At 55.5% G+C, this 12857-nt stretch overlaps 1 protein-coding gene across 1 annotated transcript in view; it reads left to right on the top strand.

The window, feature by feature from the left end:
• The window catches only part of TNS4 (tensin 4), a 17928-nt gene extending 5585 nt beyond the window's left edge, over positions 1-12343 (top strand). The window contains exons 2-12 of the mRNA XM_007465201.1: positions 2367-2769; positions 3936-4348; positions 6301-6387; positions 6697-6822; positions 7897-7989; positions 8073-8150; positions 9488-9559; positions 10436-10604; positions 11404-11472; positions 11708-11734; positions 12202-12343. Of these exons, the coding sequence (XP_007465263.1) occupies positions 2367-2769; positions 3936-4348; positions 6301-6387; positions 6697-6822; positions 7897-7989; positions 8073-8150; positions 9488-9559; positions 10436-10604; positions 11404-11472; positions 11708-11734; positions 12202-12343 (1679 nt within the window). The remainder of the gene's footprint in view (positions 1-2366; positions 2770-3935; positions 4349-6300; positions 6388-6696; positions 6823-7896; positions 7990-8072; positions 8151-9487; positions 9560-10435; positions 10605-11403; positions 11473-11707; positions 11735-12201) is intronic.
• The last annotated feature ends 514 nt before the right edge of the window (positions 12344-12857 follow it).

The following is a 12857-nucleotide window of genomic DNA, read 5'->3' as shown; positions in this document are numbered from 1 at the left end:
AAAAAAAAAAAAAAAAAAAAAAAAAAAAAAAAAAAAAAGTTGTGCTTGCCAACCTCGCAGAAGAATCCACCCCATTCCAAGACTTCTTCTCTTTCAGAGCCCACAATACATTGTGCCAGATATTCTACTCTTGCCCTCAGCAGTGGGACCCCCACCTTAGCCAGAGAGTATTAGCCATCTGGCCAATACTGCCCCCCAGAAGCAGGCAGGCAGGAGATGCTCCTTGAAGCCCACCATGGACCATGCTCCAGGCTCCATTCATCAGTGTATTTCATCCTCACCACAACCTTGGAAGGGTGGTTTTAGATCCCCACTTTACAGATGAGGAAACTGAGGCTCAGAGCAGTTAGGAAAATTACCTGATGCTTCTTGGCGGGAAAGTGGCGAAGCCAAGACTCACACCCAGGTTTGTCGACAAAGCCAGGCCTGTTCCTCCTGGCATGGGACAGCATGCCAGCGCCCCTCATCTGATGCAATCCTCCACCCCCACCTGGCCCACGCAGGCTCAGACAGAAGCAGTAGCCATGAGCAGGGCCAGAAGATCCTCCCCAGGAGCGGGCTGGGGCAGGCAGGGACTCCACAGTCACGCTGGGTGGGGGGATGGTGCGTGTGCCAGAGCCCAAGGGGGTGGGAGGCTGGCAGACAGGAGCCAAGGGTGCAATTTCCCACCGACTCTGCCCCAGATTCCATCTGGGGAAGCCAGAGGCAGGACTCACAGCCCTCCAGAGGGAGAAACTGGGTAACCCCCATCTTCCACCACCTTTCCTAGAACAGCACCGAGGACAGCTCCCCTCCCCCAAGTCAGGAGGTGAGGTGCCCATCCTCACCATGGGAGAACCACAGGGTACCCCACTCTAGGAAGAAACAAGGTCTCAGAACAAGAGTCCTAGATGCCCCCATTGGGGAATGAAAAGAGCACCAGAGTGAGTCAGCAGCCTGGGGTGCTAAGAGGCCCACAGCTCAGTAAGGCGGCATGCCCTGCCCCCAGAGAGTTCTCGCTCTAAAGCTAACCCTAAAGCGAACTCCTCAACCTCCAAGGTGCACCCAGATCGCCAAGAATCTCGCTAAAATGCAGATTCTGATTCAGCAGGCCTGGGGTGAAGCCAGAGATTCTGCACAACTCCTCAGCTCCCGAGTGAAGCCGTGTTGCTGGGCTGGGGACCACAGAGGTGCGGCCCAATGCACACTGGAATCAGCTGAGGAGCTAAGCCACCCTGAGGCCTGGGACCACCCCCAGAGGTTCTGGTCTAATAGGCACTGGATGGAGCCTGGGCTTTAGGACCTTTAAAAGCTCATCGGGTGATTCTAGCATGCAGCCAAGCTTGAGAACCCCTGCCTGCATTGCAGGCACAGACATAGAAATAGCTTTCACAGGCCTGAGTGATAGAGGCATCCGAAGATGTGACTGGTGCAGTCATTTCAACCTGGGGAGTGGAACCCACATGAACGAGAGGATCTCCCAGTTTTAAAGGACTTACTATGTGCCAGATGCAGTGCTATGCTGCCTACATTCATCTCAGTTCATCCTTACTGTAACACTAAGAGGATGCGTACAGCTGCCCCATTCTACGGCCGTGGAAACTGAGGCTCTAGGTGGTGAAGTCATTGGGCCAAGCTCTCTCAGAGTAAGTGGCAGAGCCAGATCTGAAACCTAGGTCTGTCTACCTCCAGGACCCGTGTTCATGGCACTGTCTCTCCCCACCCAAGGGAAGATGTCACAGAGAGGGTGACTTTGAAACTGGGCCCTGAAGGTGGAGCTGAATGCTGATCATGATTCCAATAAACGTCTCTCTGGGCTTCAACTTCCTCATCTGTATAAGAAAGGGGAGGGACTTCCCTGGCAGTCCAGTAGTTAAAACTCCATGCTTCCACTACAGGGGGCACGGGTTCTATCCCTGGTCGGGGAACTAAGATCCCACATGCTGCACAGCTTGGCCAAAAATTAAAAAAAAAAAAAAATATATATAAACACAGAAGTACAAGACAAAGGCGAATGAGACTTCTCTTATATCTTAGCAACATTTAGATGGAAATCAAATTTAAATGCAGTCCACTCTGCTTTTGAAGAGGCTTTGGTTCAGCTCCCAAATCTCGATTGCTTGACGCAGTCTCCTATGAGAATACTCAAAAAAAAAAAAAAAAAAAAAAATATATATATATACACACACACACACACACACACACACACACACACACACACACACATACGTATATATATGTGTGTGTGTGTGTGTGTATATATATATATATATATATGTATGTATAAAGAAAGGGGAGACCAGATGGTCTTGAGGACCCTTCCAGCATCCTTGTTCTGCGAGTCCAGTCTCCCTGGTTTCACCAATGCTCTGTTTCTCTCTCCAAAGATATAAAGTACATCGAGGTGACCTCGACCAGATCAAGGTGCCACGACGGCCCCCAGAGCTGCTCCAGCCCATCTGTCACCCCACCCTTCGGCTCCCCTGGCTGTGGCGGCCTTCTCCTTTCCAGAGACATCCCCCGAGAGACTCGGAGCAACAGTGAGAGCCTCATCTTCTCCGGGAGCCAGGGCAGGGGGCACCAGCGCCCCTCTCCCCCCTCGGGGGCCCCTTCCTCTCATCCACCACCCTCTCCCAGCATCTCCATCCCTGGAATGGGAAACAAGGCCTCAGACCGCCATGGCTTGGGCTCCCCACTGGTGGCTTCCCCAGCCTTGGAGAAGGGGCTGGGGGGCAGGGTCTCCATGCTGTCAGCCAGCCCAGCATCTGATGTCAGTTACGTGTTTGGAAGGTAGGTCACCCCCACTGCAGCTTCTGACGTTGCCTCCACAACTCCACACACACACACACACACACACACACACACACACACACACACACACACACGCATCCTAAAATCACAGAGGGACACTCTACTCTTTCTGAGCAAAATCTGGGCATGTACCAAAAATAAAAGTGAATGTTCTCTTTGATGCCATCACAGCCATTTGGCTCTGAAGCTTTCCTCGAGCATTTAGAATATGATTCAATATACAAAAATCTTGACTTCTACCTACCTCTCGGGAAAAGAACCACACTGCATTAATGAGGCTCACCTGTACCCTTTCCAGCCTTCCTACAGCCCATCTGTAGGAAGGATTTTTTTTTTTTTTTTAATTTAAAAAACCCCAAACACAGGATGTAAACAGAATCGGGGGTCTGGAATGAACCATCCAGGAAAGGAAAACCTCCTTCGTCTTTGTTCCTGGCAAAATCTAGCAGGAAGGAGACAAAACTGCCTGGGCATTGTTTACAATCACCCCAGCCCAATTCTCTGCAGGCCTCAGAGCAGAGCCACACGCATACCCATCCTGCCCAGGAAGAGCAAACCCCAGGACCTCTGTCCCCCATACCAACTCCAAAACCACTGTGCCAAGGCAGTCCCTGGCAAGGAGACTGGGATTCCACAGCCATGCCCGCTGGCACAGGCCTCTGAGCTCAGGCATAAGCCTGGCTGGATGCAGAGCTGGCCTCCTTCTCTTCCTCCAGCTGGGGAATTCCGTCTGCATGGGCCATGGGCATGGTCCAGCTCAGGTCCAGCCTGTGTGCAGGACTCTTGGGAGTGCTGGGGGGCTGGTGTGACAACTCAGTTGGACCTGCCTAGCTGGGAAGGCAGAGGGAATAGGGAATAGAGTCCAGCCTAAGCCCATGTGACCTGCAAGGGGCCAGCCCACTGGCTACTTTAATTGACCACAGACCCTGCAATGCAGGTACACTCCTGTATCCTTCAGCATCCCTTGGGGATCAAGTGGGCATACCCTTTGCTCAGGGCTATGGGGTGGGGGGTTGGAGTATGCACTACTCTGACCAAAGCCATGGGTACCTAGATCACTAAATTCCAGAGCCTAGCTCTGGCCCCTAAGTGTCCACCCCCACCCACTAAAACTCTGCCTGTCTGGTGCTCTCCCCATGCCACAGCCAGTCCCTCCTCCGCTCCAGCATCTCCAGCCATCAGTCATCTTCGAGATCCTTGGAAAGCCCAGCCAGCTCTTCCTCCAGCCTTGGCCCAGTGTCCTTGTATACGAGAGCCAGTGACCTCCAGGTCCCCAGCAACCCCACCCCAAGCATTGGCCAGCCCAGAGCAACCCATTCCTCACCACTGGCCAAGGAACATGCCAGCAGCTGTCCCCCATCCATCACCAACTCCATGGCGGACATACCGATCGTGCTGATCAACGGCTTTCCAGAACCAGGATCTCCCCCATCCCAGAGGACCCCAGGACCCCAGGCCTTTGTCTGCCCTGGGGCTACTTCTTCCAGCAACCCCTGTGCAGCCACCAGGAGCCACGGCCAGACCCTGCCAGATGCCCCTCTCACCACATCCCCAGAGGGTAAGCTGTAAACCAATCAGTACCTCACACTTCATGAGGTTTGGCTAATGGGGAATAGACAAAGCACCAATGCATTTGCTTCTGCAACAGCAGGTCAACCAACACACTGATTAAGTACCTACTGTGTGCCTAGCACTGTGCCACATAGTAGGGACACAGTCTAGAAAGAGAGAAAAAAAAAAACAAAGGATCACTGTAGAGTAGGAGAAACACAGAGGTAAAGAGATGTTCTAAGTCTTATGGGGCTACAGAGGAAGGAGTGAGACTTTTCATCTGGGGACTGAAAAGGCTGGAAAGTGGATCAGAAGTCGATGGCCGGAGCAGGAGAGGAAGGGCAGTCCCAGCAGAGGGAACATCCAGGCCATAGTCACGAAGGTATGGAAGCACGTGGCATGTTTAGGAAATGACTGGAATGTTGGGTGCGGGATGAGGTCATCGGGAGTAACTTGGGCCCAGATTGGGAAAGACCTTGAATGCCAAGCAAAAGAGTGCACTTTACCCTTTAGGCAATAGGGGACCATCGGAGACTCTCAAACAGGAGAGCGATGGGGTCAGAGACACACGTTCAATCGATCACTCTGGCAGCTGCGTGGCAGATGGATTGCAGGGCCTGGCTTGGCAGGGAGAGCAGTTTTTCTTTGGTTCTGTTTGGGTTTTCATCACAAAGTGGTCCAGGGCAGGGCAGAGGGTGGAGGAGAGAAGACAGAGCCAGGAGACCCTCAGGATATGGAAGCAGCAGGCTTGATGACTAACCCAAGAGAGGGAGAGGGAGAGTCAGTCCTAACTCTGACATTGGTGGATGACGAACACAGCCAGGGGAACGGAGACAATGCATTCCAGTTCAGACAGCTAAAAACCACAAAACAGCAAACACCCTCCTTCCCGTAGTCTGTGACTACAGGCGTCCAAAAAGAACAAAAAGCCCAAAGCAGTAAACACAGAGGCTAAGCCTCAGCACCCCCAGGGTGTTTCTCTCCCAGGAGCAGAGCCCACGGCTCCCTCGTGGCTGAGCCACGAGGCTCCCCGGGCCTCTCAGTCCTCACTGGGCCACAGACGTCAAGGTACTCCTGGGGGGTGTGAAATGTTCACTGTACCCCGCTGCTCGCTCCCACCCAGGAAGCTGTGTCAGTGCAAGCAAGAGAAAATGAGGTGATGAGTATGCCTTTTTTTTTTTTTTTTTTTTTTTTTGCGATATGTGGGCCTCTCACTGTCGTGGCCTTTCCCGTTGCCGGACGCACAAGCTCAGCGCCCATGGCTCACGGGCCCAGCCGCTCCGCAGCATGTGGGATCCTCCCGGACCGGGGGCACGAACCCGTATCCCCTGCATCGGCAGGCGGACTCTCAACCACTGCGCCACCAGGGAGGCCCGATGAGTATGCCTTTGAAGCTGCTCCGATCTGTTCCTAGGACAAATCATTTGCAGATTTCAGTACTTTTTTTTTTTTTTTCGCGGTACACGGGCCTCTCACTGTTGTGGCCTCTCCCGTTGCGGAGCACAGGCTCCGGACGTGCAGGCTCCAGACGCGCAGGCTCAGCGGCCATGGCTCACGGGCCCAGCCGCTCCACGGCATGTGGGATCTTCCCGGACCGGGGCACGAACCCGCGTCCCCTGCATCGGCAGGCGGACTCTCAACCACTGCGCCACCAGGGAAGCCCCAGTACATTTTTTATAATGAGTTACTCTCAGCTGGCCACGACACACCTTTTCAAGATGCCAAAACTGAGAACCACTGCTCTCTGCCTTAGGGACCCAGGAAAATGGGCATTTTCGCATCTCAAAGAGCACATTTACTTAGCCTAAAGGGATTTTGCCCCTTTAGGCATCTGGAGATACAATGGAGTAGGGGTAGGGGAGGGTGGGTTGAATGGCACTGCTGGGTGGAGGAGGGGGTCGGGTCTCTCAGCTCCCCTCTCTCTAGTCTACAGGGTCCCCCTCCTCTGTCTGTCTCCAGGCCCTGCCAGGGACATGCAGCCCACCATGAAGTTTGTGATGGACACATCTAAATACTGGTTTAAGCCAAGCATCACCCGAGAACAAGGTAAAAGGGAAGCCGTGTTTTAGGGAATGAGTGACCCAGGAATCAGGTCCAGGTCCTGGCACCCCACATGGGGCAGATGGGGCCCTGGGTCCATGGAGAGGAGGGAACGGCAAATGGCAGGTCCAGGGAAGGGGGGGTGTCCCGTGAACCCCATGACCTGCAGGAATGGTGGAGGTTAGACGATAGAAAGGACTTCCTGGGAACCAAAGGTGATTCTGTACCATCTGCTCTATGAAGACCCAATGGGGCTGAGGCACAGAGGGTGTCCGGGTTCGGTGGTGACTGTCTCTGACCCAAGGCTTGTTTCAGCCATCGAGCTGCTGAGGAAGGAAGAGCCGGGGGCTTTCGTCGTGAGGGACAGTTCTTCATACCGAGGCTCCTTTGGTCTTGCCCTGAAGGTGCAGGAGGCCCCTGCACCTGCCCAGAACCGAACAGGTAGGCACCTGTCTCTGTCCTCACTCAAGACCTCTAGGAGGCAACAGGGTGTGGTGGGTTCCAGTCCCGGCTCTGCCCCTGGCTTGTGGGGTGACCTTGGGCCAGTCCCATAATGACTCCTGGGAGGAGGGCCTACCTCAGCCCCCTCCCCACTGCCCCCCAGCACTGAGGCTCCCCGAGTCCCCAGATTCCCTGCTCTACCCTCGTGGTGGGAAGAGGAGGATGGTCCCAGCCCCCCTCCAGGCTGCTCTCTTCTGGGTGCCCACCTCTGTCCAGACGGGATTTCTTGTGAGGAAACCTAATGTAGTAATAACATGTGTGCTAGCTTAACCCCGCATACAACACACATCGATGGGGCATCCACCCTGCCCCAGGCACTGTGCAAGGCACCACGGAGACCTCACTGGGGAGAGAGATAGAAACAGATCATTACATTACAAGGTACCTGGGTCACAACACCTCACCTAAGGCCCAGGACTGTAGCTCTCACACAACAAATGGGTGAGGTAACAGACACTCCCAGAGGGAGTTAATGACCCCCCAGAGCAAGCAAGTGATAGAGCGAGAGGATTAAAAACCCCGTATCCACATTCTCTACAGGACGCCTCTCTGTTTAAATAAGAAAGTGACCTCTGGGCAGCGTTAGTTATCAAGGAAGCCTTGCCAATGAGCCCAAAGAAAGCAGGAAGCTGCAGGCTGGTGAGGAGGCAGGGGCGTGGTCCCCCCTCCCAGGGTCAGCCTGGCGCCAGCAGGGACCATCTGGTGGAGAATAATAGCACCTGGGAGGGGGTGGGTAGGGAGAGAGGGAAACCAGGACAGAGAGCTGTGATTTGATCTAAACAGAGCCGGCAGCCATCCCTGATGGCTGTTGAAACCAAAAGAAAGAATTACTGGACACGGAAACCTTTGAGCTAAAGGTGTGGGCACCTCCTTCGTGGGAGGCCTTGAGGATAAGATTCCTACCTGCTGTCCCACCCAGAGGCAGAGGGTTGGACAAGTTAACCTCTGGATGGGCCCCGAGGAGGCAGGTCAGGAAATGAGTTGCACTCCCATCCACATGCTTTATCTGTCCAGGCGAGGACAGCAGCGACCTCATCCGTCACTTCCTCATCGAGTCTTCTGCCAAAGGGGTGCATCTCAAAGGAGCCGAGGAAGAGCCCTACTTCGGTGAGCTGAGCATCTGCAGCCCCCAGGCCCCTGGGCTGTGGCCTGGGAAGGCCTCCTTATGCTGGGCTCCTGTTTCCTTGCAGGGAGCCTCTCTGCCTTCGTGTGCCAGCATTCCATCATGGCCCTGGCCCTGCCCTGCAAGCTCATCATCCCAAAGAAAGGTGGGCTGGGTCCCCAGACCTGTTTGTTCTCAGTAGAAAGGTTCCTGCGGGTCACTTCTCACCTTATTTAGGGATCATTTTAGTGTCATAGTTAAAAGTGCACACTCTGGGGGAATTCCCTGGCGGTCCAATGGTTAGGACTCGGCGCCTTCACTGCTGAGGGCTCGGGTTCAATCCCCGGTCGGGGAACGAAGATCCTGCAAGCTGGCCCACGCAACCAAAAAAAGAAAAAAGAAAAAAAGTGCACGCTCTGGAGTCCGTCCACATCTCCACTTCCTGGCTGTGAGAATTTGAGAAGGTCAACCTCTCTGAGCCTCCATTTCCTCATCTGTGAAAGGAGCACAGTCACCATCACACCTCCTTCTAGGACTGGTGTGGGGATGCAGCGAGAGAGCTCAGGCAAGGCTCTTGGCACAGTGCCTGGCGCAGAGCAGATCTTAAGAAATAGTAGCTCCTTCCTCAAGAGGATGAAAGGAGCATAAATCTGCCCGTTCGGCGAGGTTTGGTTTTTACTTCCAGGTCCAACATTTACTGGGTACCCTCTCCTTCATTCACAGCTCACTCCAGCCCTGGTAAGTAGGCATTGCTGTTATCCCCATTTCACTGCTAAGAAAAGGAAGGTTCGAATTTGAACCGAAGTCTCTCTTGCTGTCTTGTTCCAAAGTGTTCAGGGAACTAACAGAGAGCAAAGGACAAGCCTGTATCATGAAAATCAAGGAGGAGAATTATGAGAACAAATAAATGATCAGTGGGTGAAATGTGGGAAAGAAAGAAAGAGAGAGAGAGGGAGGGAGGGAGGGAAGGGAGGAAAGGAAGGTTCAAGGCACTAAGTAACTTGCCCAAAGGCACAGAGTCAGACCTCCAACCCAGATCAGGAAGCCCCATCCAAAGCTTACAGGCCACCGCACCCCCAGACGCGCCCACACCTCAGGGTGTGCAGGAGAGCCACTAGGGGGGTTCTGGGAGAGGAGTCAGGGCCAGGGGAGCCCCTGGTGTGGTGATGGCGAGAGCCTCCCTGCTTTCTGCATTTGGCCTGGGTTTCCGGTGGGGTCCCAAAGAATGAGGAAGTCGGGGGCCTCTGAGGCCAGGTCGCTGCCGCAGTCCAGGGGCTGGACGAGGGACAGATCACAAGGCTTGCCAGCGAGGCGTTTGGGGAGCCCTAGGCGGCTGTTCGCCTCATTACAGGAATCACACCTGGTTTCTCAGCCAAGTCACTTCCCGAAGGTGTGGGCGGAGGTGGAAGAGATTCAAAGGGCTGAACGAGGCCTGTTCCTAGGAGGGGGGTCCACTGACTGCACCCCCGCCCCCTGGGGGCCTGTTTCATTGCTTTGGCTCAGAATTGGGAGGTGGAGACGGGGCCTCAGACCTCTCTGCAGACGGCCGGGCCTCCTGCCTGAAGAAATCTGCGGGTGAGTGGTATGGGGCAGGGGGAGGCTCCAGGCTTGGCTGTGCCCACCCCCCGCAGGGCACCTCCCAGCCCTGTGCGCACTCGCACACGCAGGTCCACACGTGTTTCCCATTGCAGCTTTATTTCTTCGTCTTTAACAAGGTGCCACATTCCTCCCCCTCCCTGTGAGCCAGGAGATGAGAAGCTGCAGGCAGTTGTCCAGGAGGAAGAGGGGCAGGAGAGGAGGGGCACAGTGAGGCTTACACCCCCTCCTGCACACACGGGTTGGGGGGGGGCACATAGATGTGCTGGGGTCTCGCCAGGTCTGAAGGACCTGCCCTGGGGGTGGGATCCTCTGTGGAGTGTCAGGTCCGGGTCCTGGGGTCTTCCACAAGGGAAGGGTCGTTCCTCCTCGCGCCCAAGGGCCAGACACAAGTCAGCACTTGTCTGAGTGACAGCTCCTACTCTGTGCCCTGAGCACGATGGCCCCTTCCCCATTCCTGTCTCCCCTTCCTTCTCTCAGCAAGGAACCAGGGCCCCAGGGGGAGGGTGGGGAAGGATGGAGGCAGCACCAGCCATGGGACAGAGGAAGGCTTGCCTGGATGCCCCTACATACAGGGCAACATCCCCTCCCTTGCCCCCTGCTGGAGGGCCAGGGGCCAGAGCAATGCAAACAGCAGGCAACCCCAAAGTCCCCTGGGGTTGGTCCCAAATTTCAGTGGCCCATACACTCCCTGCCCACCTGTCCGGTGGCTCAAAGAGTAGCCCTGCTAGATTTCCAAAAAAAGGAAGGTACTCCTATCCCCTGGCTCTGGGCAGAGGGCCAGCCAGGGTCTGGGTGACCTCCACCCCCCAGTGGATTCTGGCAGGGCTCCAATGCAGTATCTGCACCCCCCAGGTTGCCATGCCCTGTACCTGAGCTCCGTGAGCGTGGAGACCCTGAGCGGAGCCCTGGCTGTGCAAAAGGCCATCTCAACCACATTGGAGAGGGATGTCCTCCCCACACCCACCGTGGTCCACTTCAAAGTCACCGAGCAGGGCATCACCCTGACTGACATCCAGAGGAAGTAAGGGGCTTCCCTTGCCCTGGGGCTGAGGGCTGGGCAGGGTAAGCTGGAGGGAATGGCTGAGACTGCTATGGAGCAGTAATGGAGATGGAGTTCAGGCTCCTGGACCCAGCAGGGTCAGTGACGTGCTGAGTGACTCCAGGCAAGTTCTCTGCCTTCTCTGAGCCTCAGTCCAATGACCTCCTGCCAAAGTCCCGCTTCATCATGACCGATGGATTTGGAATTAACCAATAGTCATTGGGCACTGATTAAATCTGTAGCCACTGATGGTACATCTCCTGTAGGCCAGACTCTGGCTGACCAATGAGATCACTCCTTCCCAGGCTCAGGGATTCAGTCTAGCATGATCCTGGTCCTGGGCTGGAGGAATAAGAGATGACCAGATGCTGGGAATTCCCTGGTGGTCCAGTGGTCGGGACTCCGCACTTACACTGCCGAGGGCCCCGGTTCAATCCCTGGTGGGGGAACTAAGATGGCACAAGCCGCGCGGCACAGCCAAAAAAAAAAAGAGAGATGACCAGATGTAATTCCTATCTTCACTAAATGACATGACAGGCAGTGGGGGTGGAGCAGGTGGTAGAAAACCCCAACATATGGGACAGAAGGAAAAGGCACTTCATGAAAGGAGAGAAGTGCAAACACGTGCCCCGGGCCCAGCAGTGGGAAAGGCCATGGCAGCCTGTCAGGGGTCATCAAACTGAGAGCTTCTTGGAAGACAGGGAGCTGGAGATGGTGGAGGCGGGGCAGGACACTGGGAAGGGCCCTCACCAGCTCCCCTTCCCTTCCGGCCTCTTCCCAGGGTGTTTTTCCGGCGCCATTATCCCTTCGCCACCCTCCGCTTCTGTGGCATGGACCCCAAGCAACGGAAGTGAGTTCAAATCTGAGCCAAACTAAAAAGACCATCCAGGTCCTAGCTGCCCACCGACGCTGGGATTCGGATCCCAGACAGAGCCTGTGAACCTCAAGGGGTCAGGAGCAACAGAATGAGGGGGACATGGTGGGAGTGGGGACACAACTGGCCATTATCTCCCGAAGCTCAGCCAGACTCCTGTGAAATGGAGCAAAGACTTGGTACTCAGGACTGTCGTGTTCCTTTCCCACAGGTGGCAGAAATACTGCAAGCCCTCCCGGTAAGGCCTTCCTGTCCACTCAGTCGCCATGAGAGGTCTCCCTCGGGGAGGCCTGGACCCAACATGGGGAGGGAGTGAGGGAAGGAAGGAGGCCCCGCCCTGATCTTAAGAGCCCATGGGTTTGATGGCGGAGGGCACAGGCCCGGGCCCTCAGGGAGCCACCAGTTCGATGTCTTATGTGGGAGGCGCAGGCTTTAGTCTGTAAGGATGCCTCAGGCTGATGGTCAAGACACACCTTCGCCCTCAGGAAGCTTCGACTCTGATGGGGAATACACAGGTCGTGTCCTCAGGCGCCCCCATTCCACAGGAGGGAAACCCAGATCTTAAACTCAGGGATCTCTCGGTCTGACAGGGGAGGCTCCCGTCATAGTGAGGTGCCGGGCTGGGGTAGGGCAGAGAAGAAAGCTGCTCCCAGCCTGGTACCTCCCTGGGTCCCGCCCCTCACTCAGGCTCTCCTCTCCCATCAGGATCTTTGGGTTTGTGGCCAAGAGCCAGACCGAGTCACAGGAGAATGTGTGCCACCTCTTTGCGGAGTATGACACTGTCCAGCCAGCCTCGCAGGTCATCAGCCTGGTGGGTGCTCTGCTGCAGGACCCAGAAAGGATGTAGGGGAGGGAGCTTCCTGTGTGTCTTCCTAGGCGTCCCAGTGGGCGTGCTCAGAATGCCCCCTCCACCCTGAGCGAGAGGCCTCTTACCCTGATGGACCAATCCCCCGACCGGAGGAGAAGGGTACCAAGTCGAAACCCTTGAACTCAGTATGACCTTCAGCGGTGACCTTCAGCCAGCGCCCCCCCAACCCGGGCCTCAGTTTCTTTAACCTCAAAGGAGGCCCACGGCAGGATCAGCTGTTCTTCTCAGACGTCTGTGGGCATCTTAACAAGCTCCCTGTGATTCCGAAGCACGCCCACATCTGAGGACCCCCACACGAAAATAACCTCTGAAGACCCCTGACTCCATCCTCCTGGACACTCCCGACACAGTAGCCTGAGCTAGAGACCCGTGACCCCTGCTTCATGCCAAATGCAGGTACGGGGTCGGGACTCCTGGGCCCTGGCCCGAGGCTGGCCTGAGAGCAGATGGGTTGCCAGCACTGAGGACCAAAGGAGGGATGGACTGACTCTTT

Source organism: Lipotes vexillifer, unplaced genomic scaffold (genome assembly GCF_000442215.2).
Source record: "Lipotes vexillifer unplaced genomic scaffold, Lipotes_vexillifer_v1.1 scaffold591, whole genome shotgun sequence".
NCBI classification, from domain to species: Eukaryota; Metazoa; Chordata; class Mammalia; order Artiodactyla; family Lipotidae; genus Lipotes; species Lipotes vexillifer.
The sequence above is the reverse complement of the archived record's forward strand: the minus strand, read 5'-3'. Positions and strand labels throughout refer to the sequence as shown.